Raw genomic sequence first — 26,410 nt, forward strand, 5'->3', positions numbered from 1 at the left:
CGTTTTAAACTAAGAATATGTCTATGGCCCCTCTTTTGTATAATTTGGAATTGGCAAACCAGCGATGACCCAATATTGTAGTTTTTCCCCTTTTTTTTTTAAAGGATTGATTTTTTTTTTTTTTTTTTAACGTATCTTTATTGATTTCAGAGAGAGGAAAGGAGGGGGAGAGAGAGAGATAGAAACATCAATGATGAGAGAGTCATTGATCGGCTCCCTAGCCCGCAACCCAGGCATGTGCCCTGACCGGGAATCGCACCCCGATCTCCTGGATCCTAGGTTGATGCTCAACCATTGAGCCACGCCCGGCTGGGCCCCTTAATATATCTTTGAACTTTGCTATGTTAAAACAGCTCAGGACAAATATGGAAAACTCTTATGCCAGCCAGATGGTTATCTATGGGAAGATGAGGCTTACATAAGACAGGCAAAATCTACCCTAGCTAGTATGGCTCAGCTGGTTGGGCTGTCGTCTGGTACACTGAGGTTGCGGGTCATGGGTTGTATTCCCAGTCAGGGCACATATCCAGGTTGCAGGTTCACTCACTGGTTAGGGTGCTTGTTTAAAACTGATATCCCCAGTTGTCTTCATAGAAAAGTTTTCTGACCCTAAAAACATGCTGGGAGGAAGTTAAAGGCATAGGATGAAGGGCCTAATAATGTGAAGAACAGTAAAGCGGAATACAAAAGCAAACGGGAGAGAAAAACAGACAAGAGAGACAGACAGACATCAATGTGAGATACAAACATCCATTGGTTGCCTCCTTCTGTACATGCCCGGCTAGGTTGCCATAGCTTTTAGATGACTCGTTACTTGCTGGTTTCATTTTTTTTTACCCTAGTTTAAAAAAGTTGCCCTGGCCCGTGTGGCTCAGTTGGTTGGGCGTCCCATGCACCAAAAGGTTGCAGGTTCCTTTCCAATCAGGGCATGTGCCCTGGTTGCAGCTCAGTCCCAAGTAGGGGACATGCAGGAGGCAGCTTATCAGTGTTTCTCTCTCCCTGTCCCTCTCCCTTCCTCTCTCTCTATAAAAATCAATGAAAACATTTTTTTTTAAAATATATCTTTTATTGATTTCAGAGAGAGGAAAGGAGAGGGAGAGAGATGTAGAAACATCAATGACGAGAAAGTCATTGATCGAGCCCACAACCCGGGCATGTGCCCTGACTAAGAATCGAACCCTGATCACCTGGATCCTAGGTCGATGCTCAACCACTGAGCCACGCACGGCCGGGCCATTTCTTAAAAAATTATCAGAGGGAAGGTGGGGCGGAAAGAGATTAACCAAAGAACTTACATGCATATATGCATAACCTATGGACACAGGCAATAGTGCTGTGAAGTCTAGGGGAGGAGGTGGGGGGGTCATTGGAGGAGAAGAAAGGGACATCTATAATACTTTCAACAATAAAGATAAATTTAAAAAATTATCTTCTGACTTCATGGCTACCGAGATGTACTGTGCATTAAGTCATATATTACTCTTTGTTGAAAATTTGTAGTTAAAATGTATAGGCATAGAGTTTTCCCTTTAATTATTTGTCCCATTGAAAGTTTCACAACATGTAGGAAAGTTCATGGCTGATAAAACAGCAACTGGATAATATTGTTGAAATAGAAATGGCTTAGAAAGATCAGCATCTTTAATTTTTTTTCTTGGTGCAAGTGGAAATCTGAGGGTAACTTTTTCCTGGGAATTTAAAAGTCCAAGACAGGAGAGTTTCAATTAAAATATTTCTCCAGTAGAAAATTGACTTGAAAATATTAATTAGGAAGTTAGAACTGCATTGGCAATGAGAGTAGAAACTTAAGTAACTGGAAAGGCTGTTTTATGGATTTATGGTGACATTGATCAACATAATTAATCTTTTTCCACTCAATTTCAGTTCTTGATTAGTTAAGAGTTAAATAAGAGATTTACTATAGTAAAATATTTTATTAGATTTTTGGGTGTTTAGTATGCTCTTAAGCCCAATATTAGTGTATACCAGTAATCTAAAATGAGTAGGAATCGGAAATATATTTAGATCCTTTTTGTAGAAGTGCTGTAGTACTTCTGTTAGTTTCTTCTGCAAACATAATGCAGGCTTTTCAAATTCTTATGTGTTAAAATTAAAAACAAAAGTAATTGAGAATATCACACTTGTTGCAGGGAAATATTGGGTTTCAAAAACCAGTGTTACATATGACTGCTTTGGATTTTTGTGTGAAATCGTATAGTTAAATATCTGAAAGATCTCTTTAGTACATTGAATCTGTAAAGTCTCTGTTTAGACGATCTTTTTTTCTGAAAGCCTCTTTGCCTTTCATTATAAAAGAGCCTGGTACTGCTTTCTGTTTTAAAAATCCAGCTGGAAAATTACAGAGTAAGAACATTTGCCAATTAGTTCTTCATTTGGAGAGAACAGAAATATGTCTTCAAAATGGAGACTGACATTTACATCTTTATTCTATCAATGGGAGTTAGAGCTTACAGTATTTTCTTTACTTTTTACTTAACTACATATACAGGGTGTCCAAAAAAAAAAGTGTACACACTTTTACAGCGGATAGCTCAATTTTGAAAATGAAATGTATTTTAATGAACACTGCCTTTATAATTATTCAAAGTGTGTGTATACATTTTTTTGGGACACCCTGTATTTTTAAAACCTCTGCATGGTGTAGCTGAATTTTAAAATACTGTCTTTATTTTATATGCTTCTATGATTGTTACTCAAATCCTCCAAAGATATATTTTTTTCTGAACCCCTCAGAATCTGTTCTAAAAAAAATATATCAAGGTGTCTTTGGTTCTTGCATGATTTTGGTTCTATTAAATTGAAACAATGTATTTATGTGGATTCTAATCATAAAAATTGACTCAAATGTGCCTGAAAGTATATACTTAAAATAATTTTACATGTGTTCTTTTAAAAATAATTAAGAGACTTAATTTTTAGTGCAGTATTACATTTACAGAATAATTGAACAAATAGTACATAGAGTTATATTCTCCATACCCCCCCCACCCCCCCCACCCAGTTTCTCTTATTATTAACATCTTGTATGATGGGTACATTTATTACAATTATTGAACCAATATTGATATATTATTATTATAATCCATAGTTTACATTAAGATTCACTCTTTGTGTTGTATATAGTTTTATAGGTTTTGACAAATATATAATTGACATGTATCCACCATTACAATTTCATACAGAATAGTTTCACCACACTGAAAATTCCCTGTGTTTCACCTATTCATCACTCTTCACCTAAACCCCTGGCAACCATTGTTCTTTTTACTCTTTTTATAGTTTTGCCTTTTCCAGACTGTCATTTAGTTGGAATCATAGTATGTGGCCTTTTCAGACTGGCTTCTTTCACTTAACAGTATGCATTTAGGGTTCATCCGTATCTTTTCATGGCTTGATGACTCATTTATTTTTATCACTGAATAATATTTCATTGTATAGATGTGCAGTTTATTTACCCATTGAAGGACATCTTGATTGCTCCAGTTTGGGTGATTATGAATAAAGCCTGCTATATACATTCTTGTGTAGGCTTTTGTGTGGACATAGGTTTTTAACTTAATTGGGTAAATGCCTAAAAGTAGGGAATTGCCGCATCATACGGTAAGACTATTTAGCTTTGTAAGAAGAAGCTGTGAGACTGTCAGTATATATGTTCTTAAGAATTAATCTAATTTAGTTTGGAAGGATATACTCTAAATTATTCACAGGAGTTGTCTCAGGCAGATGAAATTAGGAGACTGACATCTTCTACTTATATTACTTGAATTATTAAAAACAATATTTTGTAGTAATTTTTTACAAATTTTTCTCCAAATGTTTATTTAACTCTTAGTAATAAAAATTGAAAATGAGTCAACATAAATGAAAACTAATACACCATTTAAAACAATATATTATCAGTCTCATAGCACTTTGAGTTGTAGAGGATTTTAATGTTCTAATTTTTTTAAGTAAAGAGAGTACTTTCGTATTTTTTAATTTAATTTTATTTTTTTTTGTTAACCCTCACCGGAGGATATTTTTTTCTATTGATTTTTTTAGAGAGAGTAGATGAGGGGGAGGGAGAGAGGAGAGAGAGAGGTCCATATAAGAGAGACACACCAATTGGTTGCCTCCCACACACCTGGGTTGGGAATCAAACGTGCAACCCAGGCATGTGCCCTTGACTGGGAATCAAACGCCAGACCTTCGGTATTCAGGCTGACACTCGAACCATTGAGCAACACTAGCCAGGGCTCATTTATATTTTTTTATATCTTTATTATTTATTTTTAATATGTTTTTACTGATTTCAGAGAAAGGAAAGGAGAGGGAGAGAGAGAGATAGAAACATCAGTGATAAGAGAGTCATTGACCAGTTGCCGTCTGCATGCTTCCTACTGGAGATCAAGCCTACAACCTGGGCATGTGCCCTGACTGGTAATTGAACCTTGACCCCCTGGATCATAGGTCCATGCTCAACCACTGAGCCATGCCAGCTGGCCAAGGGCTCATATTTTTTAAAGTAAAGAGAGTACAATCATAATTTGCCACTCAACAAATTTATAGAGCATCTACCTCACAGACCTTCAAAAAATCATGCCCAGAGCCAAAAAGAGAACACACTTAATCTAGCCTTGGGATATTAGGCAAGACTCCCTGGAAGAGGTGATACCTAAATTTCATTCTGAAGGACAATCCAGACTAACTGAGCTAAGGGGGAGCAGGGACGAGTGCAGGGGAAGGTGAATATACCAGAATGAGGACAGTGTTTTCAGACTGGAGACCAGGTCATTTGCTTCTGATTAATCTGACTGAAACTGAAAATAATTGTTCCGGACTCTCAGAGAAGCATATTAGGTTTTTTCATTTTGTTGGCACTTGCTTGATAATTTGTAATTGAAAAGTATAGACTCGTATTTTCTTTTGGTTTCCATTGACTGGCAGTGTGTATTGCCCTAATGCCTGTTTTGCTTGGAAAACAGAAGTAATAAGCTGAAGATATTTTGTTGTTGGAAATGTGTCAGCAGCTATCAGTGTCATATGAGTTAAACATTGCATATCTTACCTGAATTTTAGAACCTTGAATGGTTCAACTGTCACTATTTGTGAATGTACATATGTGTTACTTTCTTACACTATCTATGTCTCATACTTAAACTTTCTTCCCAATATGTAATCTTCTACTCTATGTCAATAGATGTTTTTCTGTTTTTTAGGATTCCAATGAAGTTTTTAAAATTACCACTTTTAGGGGGATGGGGAAAGAGGGAAAACCAGAAGATGTACTGACATTTAGGGATAGAAGTGGATATGTTCAACCCTGAAATTATTTCTTTAATACTTTAAATATGTAAGAGTTCACATTCTGTTACATTGAAAATCATCATAGAAAATAACTTAGTTTAATGTAAAAGATGACTAGTGTATTACTTGTGAATTATTCAACAAAAGTCACCCCTGAGATCTGTTAAATATTCAGTTAACACTTTTCTTTAGTACCTGTTGCATTTACTTAAAAAAAAAACTGTACTAAAACTAGCAATGAAGGAGTAGAGGAGATGGATTCAAGAGATGTTTAGGGGATGTAATAACAGAGTTTGCAGACTGATTGCATATGATAAGTTGAATAAGTCTTTGACTAGCTCATGTCCACATGAACCTATTGCATTTAAAAAAGGAAAAGAGAGTTCTAATATACTGGAAGGAGCATTGGAACCTTGACATCAGAATACAGTTCTTGAATTCTAACTGTGACTCTTACCCCTGTGAACAGGATGGCCTTGGGCAAGTCACTTAACTTTTCTAAGCAAAGTCTTTATGCTTTTAAAGAAATATAATTAAGTAATGAATATAAAAGTTCCTCCAAACTACAAGCTTTCCGGATATAATTGCCATCATTATTATAGAATTCACATCTTACTACCCGCTGAACAAAATTCCCAGGAGGTCAGTTATTATTACTTACTTTGTAACTTCTTGTTTTCTGTACTGAATCTCACTGGCATGTGAAGTGTTGAGCAGTGGACAGCCTAAATCTGCATGCATATAACTTTCTATAACCCAAGAGAGATCGAAATGCTGAAAGATTTTAGGATCCTGGGAGAAGACCCAAAGCTAAGTGACAGTTCTTTTGTCCAAGGGAAAAAAAGAGGAGAAGGGTAGGAATGGTGTAAAATTTTGGCTGACCAGTCCAGTTTCTCTATATGCATTAGTGATTGGGGAAGGGGATAGGTGGGAGTAATTAAAATGTCCATTCTCTCTTCCTGAGACCCCTCCTTACCCTATTTACCACAGCAGATGCGGAAAATGTGAACTTCGCATCATAAAATATTTGAGACTTCTACTGTAAAACAACGTTTTTCTTTTTTTCCTGTTTGTGACTATACCTCTGTAGTTCCCTCCCCCATCCTATTCTTTTACTCACCCTCTGTATATCATTTCTAAAAGTATCCCTTGTAAGCTGTCTTCCCCACATTCTTTGTCATCCTTCTTTCTATTCCTTTTTTCTTGAAATATCCTCTGATAAAATGACGTTTAATCCAGTAAATTAATAATCATACTTTCCTGTTTTATCATACACTCCTTATTTTTTATGCCAAATATGAAAGTTCACATTCAAATCTAATATAATAAGTGAACGATGTCATAAATTATTAAATTGCGTTTCCACATATGTGGTACCCCGGGTGCAATGAAAATGAGCACCCATATTAGCGATGATGTATAATGGTGCAACCCTTTTAAGCTATTTAGGCAGTATGTGTTAATGGCCTTTTAAATGTTCATATTCATACCCTTTGACCTAGTAATTTCATACTTTAGAATCTATTTGAAAGAAATAATCTTAAAAATGAAAAGGTATCTGTAACATCCTTAATGTTTAGCAGTAAAGAAGACTGATTATATAGTCATTTAAAATTATGTATAGCATGGAGGAATTACATAACTTTAAAAACAGAATAAAAATTTGTGCCTACAATAGAACTTGACAGATACAGATTTAGCATCTAAGGTTGGTGAAAATATAAATTCACATAATTTATTTTAGAGTAGTATGCCAACATATCAGTTTTAAATCCACATACCTTTTGACCTAACCATTATTCTTGTATTGATAAATTAATATGTGCTAAAATATTTGCAGTGATGATCATTGCAACACTAATTACAGTAAGTCTCTAATATTTTAAGTGGTAGTTTTTCTTCTAGGAATTTATCTGAAGGAAATAATCAAAACTGTGGATAGATATAAATCTAATATATATTTGTCCCTCTATTAATAATTATAAGGTAATATTAAAATCCTGAATGTCCAAGAGTAACAGATTAATTAAATAAATTATATATTCCATCATTGGAAAATTAGGCAGCATTGCAAAGCATCTTGTAGAAGATTGTGATGGCATCATCTTCTACAACACATACACACTCTCATGCACACACGCATGCATACACAGGCCAGAAAAACAAACACACATTAAATGTTAAGTTTTTAATTTTTTTCCTCCAGGTTGAAAGATACAGGCTATTTGTTTTTTTAATTATTTTTTAATCCTTGCCTGAAGGGAAATTTACTATTTATTTATTTATTCATTTATATTTTTCTTTAATGACCTATGACTGGACTTATCAAATATATAACAACCTTGAATATTTTCCCTTGCTTTTCTTTTTTTTTAAGTTAAAACTTTATTGAAATAACATCTGTTACCGTTGTTGGGGTTCTTGGGCTCCCCAAGATAGAAATCGAGAGGAAGCCTCAGAAATTTCCAGACAGATTTTATTAAGCTTATGCTGGAGCACAAGAGAGGCAGCACTGAGGAAAGAAAGGTCCTCTGAACTGGCTCAGGGGCCTCCTCTGCTTCGTTGTTTTTATAAGCTGGGGGCAAAGCAGACTTGTGTGAAAAGGCAGGCTTTTAAATAAAATTTAAAAGTGAGCTTGGGAATTTTCTATGTCAGGGTATTGAGAAGTAAGAGATTAGACAGGGGAGATGAGGAGTGGTTGCATTCTTGTGGTGGGCCTGTTTTTTCTGACCATCATGCAACCTTCGGATCCCAGTGAGGGGCCACGAGGTAATGCTGTATGATGGTTTTTTTGTCTGGTGTCCTTGGGATCCTCGGCTTAGATCCCTCTGCTGTCTCACATTGGTTAATAACAATACATAAATTTCAGGTGTACAACATTATAATTCAACATCTGTATACTGTATTGCATGCTCACCACCCAAAGTCATGAGTGTTTTTTTAACTAAAAAATATTAACAAGTATAAAGAACAGACTTGGAGGAAGTACATCAACATTTTAAACAGTAGCTGTTTTTAAGTGGTGGAACTAAAGGTAATATTTTGTATGTTTTCCTGTAATGAAAAAATGAGTATACTCATTTCATTGAACTTTTGTTTTGTAGCTTTATTAAAAGCATGATTGATAACAAACTAACATAATACCAAGTAACTTTTATATAGTTAATAAACTTTTAAAACATTTTATTTTCATTTTAGGCCAGAAATATACATACAGGAGAGTTGGCTGCAGTAAAAATTATCAAATTGGAACCTGGTATGTATTAAAACTCTCTACAGTTTTTGAACACTTTTCTTGTGCAGTTCATGAATATATGGAACTTAAAAGCATTTTCCATATTTCCTTTCTTCCAAAAGAAATGTTTATGTGTTGTCAGGGCAATAGGATGTCTCAAATATGGTTAGATTAAATTGCATTTGGGTGTTATTAGTTAAAGATAATGTTGATGTAATAGTTTTGTTGCTAAATAAAATTTCAAATGTGCACATTCAAAAATTGGAAGACACATTGACAATGTTAAAGTAATTTTAAGTTATAGTGAAATAGCTGAACTGCAAGTATTAACTTCTATGAGAATTTGATTAGGAAAGTATTCACTGATTTTTGGGGGATGGATATTGAGTGATATTCGGCAAAATGATACTTGAAAATTTTTTTTAAAATATGTTTTTATTGATTTTTAGAGAGAGGAAGGGAGAGGGATAGAGAGGTAGAAACATCGGCTGCCTCCTGCATACCCCCTACTAGGGGATCAAGCCCGCAACCTGGGCATGTGTCCTGACCGGGAATCAAATTGGTGACCTCTTGGTTCATGGGTCAACACTCAACCACACCAGCCAGGCCATAATGATATTTTATATGCCAGCTGAGGTCTGGCTGATTGATTTAGTTTTAATAATTCTGGTCTTAGCCTAATGCTTTTTTCTGTCAGAAGGCTGTTTGTTTTAAAACATACTGAGTAATTTGCTTTGAAACAAAAGTGCTGTATAAAACTTGAAGATTCCACACATAAGTGAGATCTGTTATACTTAAAATGCCCTCAATGCCCATCCATATTGTCGCAATTAAAAGTTTCTAATGAGAGCAATAATAGCTTTTATTTTCTCCAAGTTTTTTTTTTATTGTGTTAAAATATACATTACATAAAATTCACCATCTAAGCCATTTTTAAGTATAGTTTAGTGGTATAAATTACATTGATAATGTGCTATCATCACCATCATCCAACTCCAGAATTCTTTTCATCTTGTAAAACTGAAACTCTATACCCAGTAAACAGTAACTTCCCATTCCCCTCTTACCCCCAACCACCATTCTGTCTTCTGTCTCTGCTTCTGACTACTTTAGGTTCTTCAAATACAGTGTTTTCATCATCTGTGCTTTAGAATTGAGGAATTGATATTCTGTTTGGGTTGTTTCATTACATTTTCTGGGGGGTTTTCTTCTGTTTCTTACCATTAAAAAATATGTTTTCTATATGACCATACATTTTTATAGCATGGTATTTTAGCATTTTTCAGTAAAGGCAGAGTAAATGGTGTTTTTCACACTTTCAGAGCAGATTTAAGGGAATATTTAGGTGAAAAATCTGATGGTATGCTAATGAATTTTCCCAGCATTCAGTTACTTCAAATAATTCTGGAGACAGCTGTATTTCAGAAATGAATTCTTAACTATACACAGCTTTTTTAAAAATTGCACTAAAGCCAGTATATTACAAAAGTGCTTCCTTGTATTGATTTAACAGATGAGCTGGTTTAGAATTGTTTTTAGACATGAAAAGATAATTATTTGCCAGTAGACTTACAAAAAGCCTTATGTCTGATAAAACATAAGACTTTTTTTTAAGTAAATGAAAATGCAGCTGTAAACTTAATAATACTCCAGTTAAAAATAATTGAAGTTTATAGTAATTTTAGGGTCTTGAATTTTATTAATGATTTACTGACTTACCCCTGGCAATTTAAATTTATAATATTATATTTAAAATTGTACTTAAAAATTGCTTTTGAGGCTTTTCCTAATACTCATAAAAATTCTAAAGTGAACATTAGAGTCAACAATAAAAATAGATTAGCACAGAGAATTGGTTTTTTAATTAGTCACAAAATCATTTTAAAAGATAATGAGTCAGCATTCCTTCCTATGTCCCTTTGTTTTTATTATTTTTATACACAGATAATTATTTCTAAGAATGATTTAACCACTTCTTTATCTCATTTTGATAGTAGGTGCTTGTTAAATATAGGCACCATCTTACAAATAAAGTTTGACATACCAGTGATTAGTATTGAAAATAAATAATATATATTAGTGGTACCATTTTGGTTTTCAGTTGCATATTCCATCTCCTTGGTCAGGCATCAGAACTACTCTAGAAAAGCAGGCAGGTAGTATGATGATGTTTGTCACCATGTTTTCCTTCCATGTCTGAATTTCAGCTTGCCCTCTAACTCAATTTACAGATGTTCATTTGCTCAAACAAGTCTGTAGCTAGTGGCAGCCAAAAGCCAGAACAGGAGCAAGATTCTTGGAAAAGTTAATCATCAGAACCCTACTTTCCTTTCCCCTCTCTTCTTTCTTCCAATTATCCTTTTATGGTACAACTATATGATATTTTAAAATTATGCAAATTATAGTTTGTTAAAAATTGTGAGTCTTGCTTACAAGGATGGAATTTTATTAAATTACCACCCAGAGTGCAATATACTTAAATGCTAAATTGAAATATTCACAAAATAGTTCATTATGTTTAAATAAAGTAACAAGTCAAATGTATTTCATTAGTGTAGATAGTTTTCAAAATAAGAATCTTTGAATAGATGTTTATAACTTTTCTCAGTTTTGTCTTGTTTCCTGGAAGTATAAGCACAGAAAGAAGAAAAATTTTTTAAAAAGTCAAGAAGTCTATAAAGATTTAAACAGCTGTTAGTTTGCCTTGTTAATGTTCTTCAAAGAAATTCCAAAGTAGGGGCTTTGGCCAAATAGGACAAATGTCAACTATTCTGGTTAAGTGCTGTGTTCTTGCTGTTCAGTATTGGCTTCTATTTTGAAATCTAATAAATTTGATTTTTAAAAATAATCTGTAAAGTAAAATATTGGTACCTTATCTTTACTATTTGGAAAGTTCAAGCCTGAATTGGTAGAAAATGTTAATTTGAGGTCACAAATGCCCACCAAATATATCCTTATATTGGTTTTAAATAATAGATACAGAAAACTAATATGGTTAAATAGATATTGTCTGCTATTTAACAGGTAAAAATCACTTTTAATTCTAGGGTACTCTTTTTCAGGTAGATACCAATTTGCTTTTGACCACAAGATAAAATTGAAATGTAAACATTTTTTGTTACTATGTAATAAAAAAGGTGAACTACAGTGCCATGTTTTAAATTAGTGAATTTAAAACAGATAGGGTTTTTCTCTTTAGGTGAATTTTCAGAATCTAAGGCATCCCAAAGAAAATGTTTTGTTAGAATTGACTGTCCTATTTATTTGCATTCTACATTCATTTTGCTGAGTTGAAAAAATTGGATTTTTTTGTGTTTTTATTTTTCAGTATTGCTTTGGCTCTTTGAGGTGTATCTTTCCATTTTTTTGTGTCATCAGTTTTTTTTCTTCAGTGTCTTAGAGTTTTCTGAGTACAGGTCATTTACCTCCTTGGTAAAATTTATTCCTAGATAATTTATTAATTTTGATGCAATTGTTAATGGAATTGTTTCCTTAATTTCTTTATCTGACTATTTATTATTGATATATAAAAATGCAATCAATTTCTGTATTAATTTTGCATCCTGCAACTTTACCAAATTCATTTATTAGTTCTAATAGTTTTTGGTGGACTCCTTAGGGTTCTTTATAATAGTACTATATTATCTGCAAACAACAACAATAAATATTGTTTGTCTTGAATTGGAATCACATTATGTGTATTGCTTTAAAAACCTTAGTTTTCTTAGTTGCAAATGTCTCTTCAGGTGGCACACCCAGCCATGTAGCAGAAGCTAATGTAGTCTTCTCACCTTTAACTCAAGCTTGAAAGAATTCCCACACATAAAGTTCCAAGAAATTAGAGCTCAGAGTCAAAAATCACAGAAGACACAAGGAATTAAGGTGCCTTGAGCAAGAGTCAGCAGAAACAACAACAGAATAGACCCATAAAGACATCAGATTTTGGAATTATATATTCTACATATGATATTATTAGATAAATAAAAGAATGATTTGAAACTGTGAGTAAAAACTCTATTTGGTGCATACTGAAAAAACTTTTAATTATAAAATGTTGCATTATGCACTTATGTTTAAAGTATATGTAATCATTTATGTAATACACATTTTTCCCAGTGTTACAAATAAAAACTAGGTTTTCTTTAGAGATTTTTTTACTCAGATTTTTATTGTTTGCAGATTGTACCCATATTTGGTTTATCTAATTCCTTAAAATTGTTAACACTAAATCCTTTCACTGAATTATTAATTGATATTTACATGAACTATTGAAAAGAGTACCTAAATGATTATAAATAAATTTGTTGTATATTAGCTACACTAAAGATATGTATAAACCACATCAGCAATGATAGGTTCTTTAATAGGTCTTTTATGACATGGCAACAATATTTAAACCTTTCTTTTGACTTTGAATTGAAAGGGGAAAATACTTTGATTTGTATTAGACTTTTATTTGAAGGCCTAGTTTATGAGTATTTACTTCTCAGCCTTGTATGTTTTTCTAAAATGACTTAAAGTTAGAGCCAGAGCCTATCTGGACACTGTTTTTTTTAATCGTCATTCACGGATATGTTTATTGATTTTAAACAATAAACACCGACGACGTGAGAGACATCAGTGGGTTACCTCCCATATGCGCCCTGCCTGGGAATTGAATCCACAACCTAGGCATGCGCCCTAACCAGAAATCAAACCCACAACTTTTTGGTGTATGGGAGGACGCTCCAACCAATGGAGCCACCCAACCAGGGCTGGACACCACTGGTTTTAAACCTAAAGTTACTTTACAAAAGACCAATTCAAAACAGTATCTAATGAAAAATATCTTACAATGATGATCTAAATAAGGAACACGTTTGTTTGAATCTTTCTCATCTCCAACATACAGTAATTGCTCTTGCACTTATTCTGTGTCAGACATTGTACTCAGTGCACCATATGCATTAGCTCTTTTTCACAACATTCTCAACTGAGCATTGCATAAACAGAAACACGGGGGCCTAAGAATCTGTTACAGAAATGGCCAGCTACTCGGTATTACTGACATTAAGGAATGTTTAGGAAAGTGGTAGATAAGGAAGCTAAGTACTGTATGTGGAATAAATCCACATGTTACTTAGCAGATTCAGCTGTGGCTCAGAGGGTTAAAGTTGTCCAAGGTGACATTGAGAGTGAGTGGCTGAATCAGGATTTGAATTCAGGTGTCCAAGTGTATCTAATCTAGAGCTGGAGCTCTTAATTTCTACATTATATTGCTTTCACATAATACACATGCAATGATTTTATCAACACATACTCCTTTTACTGAAATAAATACTACTTCTGTGCAAAATGAAGTTCAGTGATGATGATATTTTAGGCAGTATTCCCATGATAACCATAAAATTCTCATAAATAATCAGTATTTCATTTTAATATAACTTTTTCTTGTTAAACAATTCAAACAGGTTTATGATAGACATATTGGAAAATGCAAATCAAAAAAGAAAGCAAAATTACTTTTAATTTTACCACCCAGACAGAAACCTGGTGTATGTTTTTAAGATATTTTTTCTGTGTACATATGTACTTACATAATTATATAAAATATCCCTTCACTTAATATATCCTGAACATATTTTCATATCAAAACCTGTTTGTATCTATGTTGTAATATCTATAACTATACCATAGTTATTCAACCATTCTTTCATTATTAAGTCACACTGTAGAGAACATTCATCTCTGCATATCTCAAGAAAAAAGTTGTTGAAGTAAAATGATTTCAAAGATTTTGTGTATTTTTAAGGTTTCTGGCTTTATAGAAAGAATGTACCAGTTTACATTCCTATTGAAGTATTAAGAATGTATAATTCCTCATCTCTAATACTTATTGTAAAGTTTTCCTTCCTCCCATTTATAGAGACGCAAAATCTAACATGATGACCAAGTTATTATTTTGTTTTTCAGGAGATGATTTTTCTTTGATTCAACAAGAAATATTTATGGTTAAAGAATGTAAACATTGCAACATTGTTGCCTATTTTGGGAGCTATCTCAGGTAAAAAAAGCTTCTGTTCTCTCTTTGTATTTATATGTCTTTGCTATCACTCTCCCTCCCTTTTATGTCAGTGCTGTTATATATGAAAATTTTAAAAATTGTCTCAAGTTCTAAAATTTCTTGTTTCCTGTTATATTAATAGTGATATCTCCACTTATGCAATTATACCTTATCTGGCAACCTTAGTGAAATACTGTGAATGATTACAAGTAAGTGTTTTAGCTTAAAGAAGTGGTGTATTCTAGACTATATAAGATGGGAACAAAGCTGAAGTAATATGTTTTTCTGTAGCTTGAAGAGAGACTGCCATACCCAATACATTCAATAAAAAGGAAAAATAAATGAAAAAGAGAGACTGCCAGGGCAGTTCTCTGTAGCACTCTGAAATTCATCCTAAATCTTGGTGTGATGAAGAGGGAGAGCCTTCATGATGTGTCAGTGATTGAGAGAATTACTAGCTAATGTACTTTTCTTTCTCTTTCATATTAGTCGGGAAAAACTGTGGATTTGTATGGAATACTGTGGCGGCGGATCACTTCAAGATATTTACCACGGTACTATTAATTTGTCTTTATAGTTTAAGACTGACTCTGATTTTAGTGGCTGTTGTTTGACTTGTCTAGTTAACTAGGGATATTAAGAGGTAGATTTACTGTTCTACATTCTTCTGTTCTGTTCCTGGAGTATGTCATAAGAGAAATCTAAATTTAATTTTTTGATGGTTATTCAGTTAAATTTGCTGGAGCCTGAACTGCAAAATTCAAAAGTACTTGAACAATCCATATTTTACTTTTTAGATGTAGTCCTTTAGGAAAGTATTTTATCTACCAATGAAACTGCCTAAACTTCCTTGTAAATAAGAATTGAAATGCAAAGGGTAAACTCCCTCATAAAGAAAATTATATGTCTGTCTTAATAATTAACTATCTAGGAAAGAATTTAGTTGCTATAATATTTTTGTATTAAAAATGTATAATTTTTAAAAATATAGAGTATTTTATTTAGCATTCTGTTAATTTAGGCCGTTTTTTTAGTTGAATTTGATTTAGCCTCATAATATTTAGAAATAGTTTTCGTTTTGGTTCTACAGTTTAGCTTCCAGTTTGTTTTGTTGTTGACAATTTCCTGAGTTTCTAGAGTTTATGAGACTGAGCATAGATCCTTATAGAATAACTTTTCTTTATTTAACTGGATATGGAATAGTAAAATCCTATTGCAACCATGCATTGTATAACTTTTATGTATTTTTAAGCATTTAAGTACTTTTAAACGTTTCTTTGCTGAAATCTTTATATTGAAAGCCTTATCAAATTTCATGCAATTTACAAATGCAGTTTACAAATGCAACCATAGTAGATGTAAAAACAAGTGCCACCGCAGTTTAAATAATACCTGTAGCTTGTGGAGGTCGAATTTTTAATTGTCAATCAATAGAGCAGTGGTTAAGTATACACTGCATCTATAATATGGAATACTGTGAAGCACTTAAAAAGATGAAATAGTTCCATTTATATTAACCTGGATATATCTTCCCAAGGACTTTTTTTTAAATGGAAAAAATGACTCATGAAAAAATTTGTATAGCATAATAAATCATACTTAGTTAGCCTTTTTAAAAGGATATGTATGAATGTAAATGCATACCAAAATAAAAGGATACATATCACATTGATAAGTCATTACCTCTAGGGAGGAGAAGTGGGACTCATAAATAAAAGTTTGAATTATAATATAAATGTATTGATATATTAATTATACATTAATAAATAGAATAATTATCTAATTTTGTCACAACAAATAACCCATGACAAAAAAAGGTTGTGATGTTTAAACTCTGGTAACTGCTTCTTTTTTTCTTTTTAAGAGAGGGAGGAAGGGAAAAAGAAATAAATACATCGATCGGTTGTCTTCCATAGGTGCCCCAACTAGGATTGCCTCTTTTTACTTAAAGTAATATTTAATACCACATAATTCCAAATATACAAAATAATAAAGTGTTTAAAGCAAGAACTAACCACATGTTTTAAAAGAGAAAAGTAAGTTTTATGTTCTTATTTAGTAGCCTTTAATTTTCTTATGACTGTTCTCTTTTATTTTACCCTATTGTTGATTTTAAAGAATTATTGGTAGAAAATAGCTCTATGCCACTTGATTAAAAAGTCTTTTCTGTGACCCCAGCTGGTTAGCTCAGTTGGTTAGAGTGTCATCCCAATAACACCAAGGTTGTGGGTTTGATCCCCAGTTAGGACACATACAGGAACCAGCCAGTGATGCATAAATAAGTGGAACAACAAATTGATGTCTCTCTCTCTCTCCTTTCCTCCTCTTTTCTCCCTCCCTCCCCCTCGCCCCTTCCTCTCTCTAAAAATCAATAAAAACAAAAACTAAAAAAGTTTTTTTATATGATTTTTATGAAGATCTTCCCCTCTCTCTCCCCCGCCCTCCTCCTTTCTCCCCCTCACCCCTTTCTCTCTCTCTAAAAATCAATAAAAACAAAAACTAAAAAAGTTTTTTATATGACTTTATGAAGAATTATCTTTTATAGAGTTTTTATATAGTAATTATAATTTTTATTCATTCACATTATTACAGAATTGAGAACTCAAGAATATGGATAAATAAAACTATATAGTTGTCATTTTTCACTATTTCTTGTGTTAAACTTAAAGAATTGTTTTGGACATTAATTTTATCTTCATGAAATTTCTACTTGCCATTATTAAAACCTGATACTTGTTGAATTCAGTTGAACCTAAGAAGTATTCATTTCTGTAAATAGTGTATTAGATAGCATAGTAATCAAGAACATCTACACTTATGATAAACTGTTAATAAAGTGGTTTTCCTTCTTTTACTAGCATTTCATCATGTTACTAAGAATCAAAAGTTTATGTTTCTGAATAGGTATAGAGAGCCAGTGATTAAAATGTGCAGTAAAATATTTCTCTTACGTAAAGATTACAAGTAAGTACCTCAGTTGGTTTCACCACCCTAGATTTCAAATATTCTCTTCATGGTACTGGATACATTTCCAAAACCTCTGGTTGGGTACTTGCAGAAGGATTTTGTATTTTATAATAGGGAGAGATCTGGTTGCCAGAAGTGATGTGCTTGCTTTTTAAATTTTTAGATAAGGTACTGGATCAAGCTTCTCTGTTTTGATAGCTTTAGTAAAGAATTATACTAAAGAAATAATATCTTGCCCTGGCCGGGTGGCTCAGTTGGTTTGGCATTGTCCTATGCACTGAAAGGTTGCCAGTTCGGTTCCAGGTTAGGGCACATGCCAAATTTCAGGCTCCATTCCTGGTATGGAGCATGCAGGAGGCCACTGATCGATGTTCCACTCTCACATGGATGTTCTCTCTCTCCCCCTTCCTCTCACTCTAAAAAAATTAATAAAAAATTTTTTTAAAAAGGAAATGGGTACTATCATTAAAAAGAAGAAGAAGAAGAAATAATATCTTGACCTTTTAAAAAGTATCTGATGTCTTTCATTCAGTACATTTCAACAGTCTCTTTATGGCTCTCTACTTCACTGTATAGCTCTATTTAATTATATGTTTTTCTCATTTCTTCACTTTATTTTTGAAAAATTGTTCAGGATTTAGATCATGTCCATTGCTTTCTATAGAACAGCCTGTGATGCCTAGTAATGTGATTTGCACATAAGGGGTACTTAATATTTTCACTGACCAAAGTTGTTATGGAGTAGATCTTTCATTTTAAAAGTACAGTTCTAATTCTCATCTTTCCTTTTTGTTGTTTTCTGATTATAAGAATAATTTATGTTCATGATGAGACATCACCCAACGATATATACAGAAGTTTTGTAATAACTTTTAATGGTCATTTTAAAGGAACTTTTTTTGTTTTGTTTTGTTAATCCTCACCTGAGGATATTTTTTCCATTGAGTTTTAGAGAGTAGAAGGAAAGGGGGTTGCTGAGAGAGAAAAACACCGATGTGAGAGAGAGACACCGATTGGTTGCTTCCCGCACATGCCCTAACTGGGATCAACCTGCAGCTCAGGTACATGCCCTTGACTGGGAATCGAACAGTCGACCCTTCAGTGTGCAGGCCATTGCTCCAACCACTGAGTCGCACCAGCCAAGGCAATAGTTTGTCATTTTAAAAGTAGACTGTTTTTAATCTGTTTTATTCAAATGTATTACAGTGTGGGTTTGTGTTTTTTTTTCTTTCTAGTTACTGGACCATTATCAGAGTTGCAAATAGCCTATGTATGCAGAGAAACTTTACAGGTACTACATTTACTTATGTAGCTAAAAAGGCAGTTCTTATTTCATAATTGAAAACTATAAAATGGCGATCTACGCAAAAAAATGAAAACCAAATTTTTCTGCTAACTTCTAATGTAATTTTGTAAACCTAGTTATTTCTTTTGTGAATGACTGACAAGAATTCATTTAAGCTGATGCTGGTATACACAGTAGTCTTCTGCCATTTCTCCCCAAAATAAAGTAAATTAGCATAACAATTACCCAGAATGATATCTGGAAATCCTAGTTCTGTATGATATTAATAAAAGCCATTGATAGCAGAATCTTTTTTATAAGCTCGGTAAACATTGTATTAAGTGGAAGGTTTTTTTATTTATTTCAGATCTGTGAGTGCTTTTAGTTTGTTAAAATAGATTGTGAATCTTCCATAGGAGTATAGAGTATGCAGCATTTCTGCCAATTTATCTTTTCAGTGTCCTGAAGGACTGTTCATTGAGAAAATTAGCAATTAACAATTTTGTTCATATACTTTAAGGCATTTAAAGTAGGAAGAGGGTTTAAGCTGTAGTGTTTGTGTTTTTTATTTTGTTAATTTACAACTGATAATTGTTAATTGATGCTTCTATCCCTACATTTCCTAGATTGTGTAGTTTGTTCAGAAGTGAAATTGATGTTCTATGTGTTCTTCCATGTAGGAGAGATTGACCTGATTTCAGAGAAAGCTCTAGTCATTTTGAAAAGATTTGGTTTCCACATGCTTTAAAAGACATACCATGTCAGATTTTATTGTTAGATATATGAATGTAAATTCCTTTTATATATATGTAGAATTTCTTAATATTCACATAACATAGAAATCTCTTTGTATCCACATAAAATACAAAGCTAATTATACACTCAGAGAATTATTGACAGGTTAACTTTTTTATGTTTTAATTTCCAAAGTTCATTGCTTGTATGAGTAATGGACAGAGTACAGAATGGAAACAATAACTAGCATTTGTATTCTGGTCCTGGTATATGACCATAATCTCTTCTACAGTTCTAGTTCCTCAAGGACAAAATGAGTACTTGGAAGGGATCACCTCCAAGATTAGTTCCAATTTTAAAATTCTGTTATGCTCACGAACTTCCACATCTGGTGTCTGCCAACAGATGAATGGTTAAAGAAGGTGTGATACACATACACACACGTTGGTGCACACACGCGTGCACGCACACATAATCACAATGGAATATTATTCAACCATAAAAATGAATGTGGAGGACATTTTGCTAAATGAAATTAGCCGGGTACAGAAAGACAAATAATACATGATCTTATCTGCAGAATCTAGTTGAATTCACAGCTGCAGAGAGTAGAATGGTGGTTACCAGGGACTTGGTGAAGGCAGGGAAGAGAAATGGGGAGATGTTAGTCAAAGAGTGTCAAGTTGCAGTCATGTAGATTGACTGATTACTGATGTACAGCATGATGACTAAAGTTAATAATGCTGCACTGAATACCAAAAGTATGCTAAGAGAATAAATTTCAGGTGCTCTCATCACAAAACATAGCAACTGTATGAGATGATATGTTAACTACTTTGACTCAGGTAATCATTTCATTGTATATGCATATCAAATCATCATGTTGTACACCTTAAATATATACAATTTAATAAAAAAATTTTTAAAGAAAGGACAGAAATTGTCAGAATGGAAAAAAGCAAAATCCAAATAGATGCTACCTACAAGAAAATACTTTTATAAAGACAAATAAGTTGAAAGTAAGGAAAAGAAACAATTATACCATACTAAATATTCAAAACAATGCCAGAGTGGCCATGTTAATATCAGACAAAGTAGACTTCAAAGCAAAGACTATTACTAAAGAAGGTCATTTTATCAAAAGACTTAACCCTAAATGTTTATGTTCCTCATAAAACACAGCTCAAAATAAATGAGCAAAAACCAGTAGAACTGCAAGGAAAATAGATTTATGCACAGTTCAATACCCCTCTCACAATAATTTTGAAAAACAAATATGCAGAAAATCAGTATGTATATAGAAAAGTGGAACAATGCAATCAACCAACTTGACATTACTGACATTTTAGTCCAACAACAGTGGGATACATGTGCTTTTCAAATGTCCACAGAGCATTTACCAAGATAGACGGTATTCTGGGCCATAAAAATATGTCTCAATTCATTTAAAAAGATTTAAGTAATACAAAGTATGTTCTCTGACCACATGCAATTAAATTAGAAATCAAACTAAATAAAGTACTGATGAGTAACCCATGGGTTGAAGAAATCAAAAGAGAAACTAAAAAGTATTTTGAACCAAATGAAATGAAAATACAACAAAATTTGATATGCTACTAAGGCAGTACTCAGAGGGAAGTTCATAACACTAAAAAGGTGTTTAACCTCTTTTAGAAAGAAGGAAAGGTCTGAAATCAACATCCTCAATTTCCACTTTAAGAAACTAGAAAAAGATGAGATTAAATGCAAAGTAAGCAAAGAAAGAAAATAATGAAGATCAGAGTGGAAAACATGAGAAAAATCAATGAAACAAAAATATTCTTTGAGGTTAATAAAATTGATAAACCTTTAGCCAGATTGATCAAGAAAAATAAAAAGAGAAGACACAAATTACTAATATTATGACAGAATCTATAAATATTAAGAGGATAACAAGGATAATCAGTACCCAAGGATATTATCAACAGCTTTATGCCAATAAAACCTACAACTTAGATGAAATAGACAATTTCCTTGAAAGGCACAAAACTACCAAAGTTCAGTCAGTCAGAAATCATCTGAATAGTTTATATCTGTTCCCACAAATAAATCTCCAAGGTAGATAATGTCATGGATAAATTCTGTCAAGCATTTAAGGAAGAAGTAATGCCAATTCTATGCAAACTCTTCTAGAAAAATGAAGAATAGAGAATACTTCCCAAGTCATTTTATAGGCCAGCATTGATCTGAAGCCAAAATCAGACATTACAAGAGAATACAACTATAGACTAATATTCTTCATAAACATAGATGCAGAAATTAGTAAGGAAAATAAAATGTTAACAGTAGCAATCCAACATTATATAAAAACGATAATACTTCATGAACAAGGTGGGGTGGTGGGTGGTGGGCGGTATCCTAGAATGCAGTGTTGTAACATTTAAAAATCATTTCAAGTAGTTGTCTATATTAGCAAACAAAAATAAAAACCACATGATCATCTAGACACAGAAAAAGCATTTAGCAAAATCCAACATTCATTTGTGATAAAAATTTTCAGCATTCTGGGAATAGAACAGAACTTGTTCAACCTGATAAAGAGCAGCTATGAAAAGCCTACAACTGTGTCACTCTTAGTGGTAAAGATTAGATACTTTCCCACCAAGGTCAATCAAACAAGGCAAGGTGTCTGCTCTCACCAGTTCTTTACAACATTGTGCTAGAGGTTTTGGCCATTGCATAAAGAAAAAACAGTGAAATAAAAGGCATCTGAATTAGAAAGTAAGAAGTAAAACTCTTTATTCAGAGAGTACAGAATTATCTATGTAGAAAATAGAATTGAATGTACAAAGTAGCTACTAGAGCTAATAAGTATAGCTAGAAAGGTTGTAGGATTCAAGATCAATATACAAAATCAATTGGGTTTCTATACACTAGCAATAGACATTCAAAAATAAAAATTTTTAAAAATACCGCTTATAAAAATAAGATTCTTAGGGATATACATATATCATAAAAGATGCATAAACATCTGTGTGCTGAAAACTATAAAACTGCTGAGAGAAATTATAAAAGATTTACCTAAATAAACAGAGAACTATAACAGAAAACTCAATACAATAAAATGTTAGTTCTACCCAGATTGACCTATAGATTCAATGCAATTTCAATCAAGGAAGCTTTTTGTTATAGAAATTGACAGGCTCATTCTAAAATTCCTATGGAAATAGGAAGGGCCTGGATAGTCAAACAACTTTGAAAAAGAAGAACAGAATTTGAAGTCTGCAGTAGCAATTTCAGTACTTAAAAGCCACTAATCAAATCATAGTGGTATTGGCATAAGGGTAGATAAGTAGTTCAGTGGAGAAAGGATATGGTTTTTCAGTAAATGATACTGGAATAATTGGACATCCATATACAAACAAGTGAACCTCAAACCATACTTCACACCATATATAAAAATCTCATACACCTAAATATAAAATATAAAACTAGAAATTCTAGAAGAGAACATTGGAGAAAATTTTGCAATGTTGAGTTAAGCAAAACCTTTTCAGACATAACGTGAAAAGCATGATCCATAAGATAAGAACTTGGTAAATTAGACTTCATCAAAATTAAAACTGTCCTCTTCAAGAGGCACTGTTAAGAGAATGAAAGGACAAGCTACAGACTGAAAGTAGAAATTTGCAAATACAGATCTGATCAGGGACTTGTAGCCACAGTATATAAAGAGCTCTCAAAACTCAGTAGTAAAAACAACCACCCAATAAGCAAATGGACAAGAGATTTAACCAGACACTTCACCAAGGAAGATATATGGATGGAAAAGATGCTCAACATCATTAGTTATTAGAAAAGTGTGTATTAAAACCACACTGAGATAACACACCAATTAGAATGGCTAAAATGAAAAAGACTGACTTAAGAAGGTTGGTGAGGATGTGGATTAATGGGAACTCTCATACATTGATGGTTTCAGTGTAAAATGGTATAGCTGCTTTGGAAAACAGTTTGGCAGTCCCCAGAAGTTTAACTTGTACCACCATATGATCCAGCTGTTAACACTGCTAGGTATTTACCCAAGAGGAAAAAAATCATGCAACAGCTGTACATGAATCTTCACAGCAGCTTTATTTATAAATAGCCCCACAATGGAAACAACCCAAATGTCTGTGAACAGGCGAATGGATAAACAAATTTTGGTATATCTGTATAGTGGACTACTACTCAGTAATAAAGAATGAACTATTGATATACACATTAACAAGGAATGTCACATTGATTATTGTGAAAGATCCAGACAAAGAAGAATACACTGTATGATTACTTTTACATAAAACTCATTAATTCAGAAATGATCTATAGTAACAGAAATCAAATCAGGATCAATGGCTGTTAATATCACTAAAAGACAACCAGACATTGTGTAATTCCTAATGGATGTCAGCACAGCTGAACAGTCATCTTTCTCAGAGGTCTGAATTTCAGTTTCACAGGATACTTTTTCCAGGCTTCTGAGTATTAATAATTCTAGTCTCTTCTCTCACCTACTCCCCCAGGTCCTAGGGTTTTGGTAGCAGCTTCCCGCAGTTGCTGCTGCTGTAATACGTTAGCATTCTGTCTGTTCCCTTTTAGTTCTTTGTTCAAATAACTTGTTTTTCAGTCTCCTGACTGGACTTTGACTGGTATAGCACCACCCATGAGGTAATTTTACCAAAATAATTAAATCTTGAATCTCATCAAGACCCTAGATATAAGTGCTCATTTACTGGTAATACAGGGGGTCAGAGGAACATATAAAACAACATCATTGGGATGTAACTAGCAAAATCTGAATCCTGGGAGACTGCACAGGATAAACAGCACTTTCTTTAACAAAAACTTACAAGGAAAAAGTAGTAAGATATGGCAGAGGATCCTGTAGATTAAGAGAGAAGTAGGAATCATGTCAACAAATTGCAGTGTCCAAACCTTGTTTGGATCCCACTATAAACAATTGTGAACACTGGATATTTGGTAATATTAAAGAGTTGTTAGCCCGGCCGGGCGTGGCTCAGTGGTTGAGCGTCGGCCTAGGATCCAGGCGATCCAGGTTCGATTCCCGGTCAGGGCACATGCCCGGGTTGCGGGCTACAGCCGATCAGCGACTCTCTCATCATTGATGTTTCTATCTCTCTCTCTCCCTCTCCTTTCCTCTCTCTGAAATCAATAAAGATATATTTAAAAAAAAAAAAAAAGTTGTTAATTATAAGAAAATAATACCAGTGTGGTTATGTGTTTTTTTAAAAATTCACTGTCTTAGTGAATGAAATTATACAATCTGAGTCATTCGGAATAATATGGTAGTGTGGAGAGGGGTGTGTGTGGTGTGTGAGGGTCAAGATGAAACAAGACTGACCATGACTTCATAGTTGTTGAGTTTAGATGATGGCTACATAGGGATTCATTGTATTGTTACTCAGGCTTTATATGTGAAGTTTTCTATAATAAAAAATATTTTAATGGAAAAAAAAGAAAGCAGATTATTGTGTGTGTGAGAAACTTTTGGAATCAATGCATATGTCCATTTTCTTCATTGTGGAGATGGTGTTACAGTAAAATATTTCTAATTTTTATCAGAAAATGAATTTGAAATCTTAAAATATAGTAAACACTGACGAGTAACAAGAAACTCATGTAGGGTTTTCCCCCTGCAAAAAAGACATACTGGTTTTTCTTAATAAGAATTCAAGTAGGAAATTTAGGCGCCAAGTTTGCAGTTTTGCTAATGCTACCTTTTTTTTAACTTTAGGGTCTTGCCTACTTGCATACTAAAGGCAAAATGCATAGAGATATCAAAGTAAGTTTGTTTAATGTGTTCAAATTTATAATTTTATTGGAATGAATTTTATGATACTAATTAAATAGTATTTGTATTTTTGTTTCAGGGTGCAAATATTTTATTGACAGATCATGGTGATGTAAAATTAGGTATGTTATATTTCAAATTTCTAACATTTCCCCCCCCCCAATTTTAATAAACTTTAAATTTAATGTTATGCAGGTTTAATATTCATATCAAGAGCCGCAATAATGTTCATCTTTTGACCCAGCAGTTTTACTCCTGAGACTCAGTTTAAGGGGATTAATCCTAAAGATTAAAAAAAACATATTCACAGGAAGGTTAACCATAACATTATATATATATATATATATATATATATATGTATGTGTACACACACACACACACACACAAAAGAAAAAACTGAGAACATAGCTCTAGCAATAGAAAAACTTAAGTTGTGATAAATCCACTTAAGGAACATTATTCAGTTAATAGTTAAGCCCTGGCCAGGTCAGGCAGTTGGTTGGAGTGTCATCCCGTGCATGGGAAAGTTATGGGTTCGATCCCCAGTTGGGACGAGTGTGGGAGACAACTGATCTATGTTTCTCTCTCACATCATTGTTTGTGTCTCTCTCCTCCTTCCTCTCTCTCTAAAATCAGTAAAAGCGTATCCTCGAGTGAGGATTTAAAAATAAATTAATAGTTAAGAGGAGTAAGAGTAAAGACGAGTAAAATCCTCTGGTCTGTTATGTGACAAAAATGAACTGTATTTGTATTTAATTTTTTATAACCGTGTTTGGCAACAGCAATAAAAAAGTTTATACAAAGAAAAATAACTTTTTTGCCTGGCCAAAGCCCACTGGGGTGCACTCAAAAAAAAAAACACCCAGCTTTTTTATAATAGCACCAAAATACTCACCTGGTTATGTTAGAATAAAAGGAATTCAGGTGGGTGTTTTATTTTTTGTTCTTTTTTTCAAATTAACTTTAATATGCTTGTAATAAAAATATTTTTATTAACCTTGTTCTTAA

General features: G+C 33.1%; 1 protein-coding gene across 1 annotated transcript in view; it reads left to right on the plus strand.

Annotated features, from left to right (window-relative positions):
• MAP4K5 (mitogen-activated protein kinase kinase kinase kinase 5) overlaps positions 1-26,410 on the plus strand; it is a 92,464-nt gene that overhangs the window by 12,651 nt on the left and 53,403 nt on the right. The window contains exons 2-7 of the mRNA XM_087820563.1: positions 8,506-8,563; positions 14,495-14,585; positions 15,075-15,139; positions 18,788-18,843; positions 25,346-25,393; positions 25,482-25,524. Of these exons, the coding sequence (XP_087676689.1) occupies positions 8,506-8,563; positions 14,495-14,585; positions 15,075-15,139; positions 18,788-18,843; positions 25,346-25,393; positions 25,482-25,524 (361 nt within the window). The remainder of the gene's footprint in view (positions 1-8,505; positions 8,564-14,494; positions 14,586-15,074; positions 15,140-18,787; positions 18,844-25,345; positions 25,394-25,481; positions 25,525-26,410) is intronic.

The sequence above is a fragment of the Miniopterus natalensis genome, chromosome 1, assembly GCF_054644295.1.
Source record: "Miniopterus natalensis isolate mMinNat1 chromosome 1, mMinNat1.hap1, whole genome shotgun sequence".
Lineage (NCBI taxonomy): Eukaryota > Metazoa > Chordata > Mammalia > Chiroptera > Miniopteridae > Miniopterus > Miniopterus natalensis.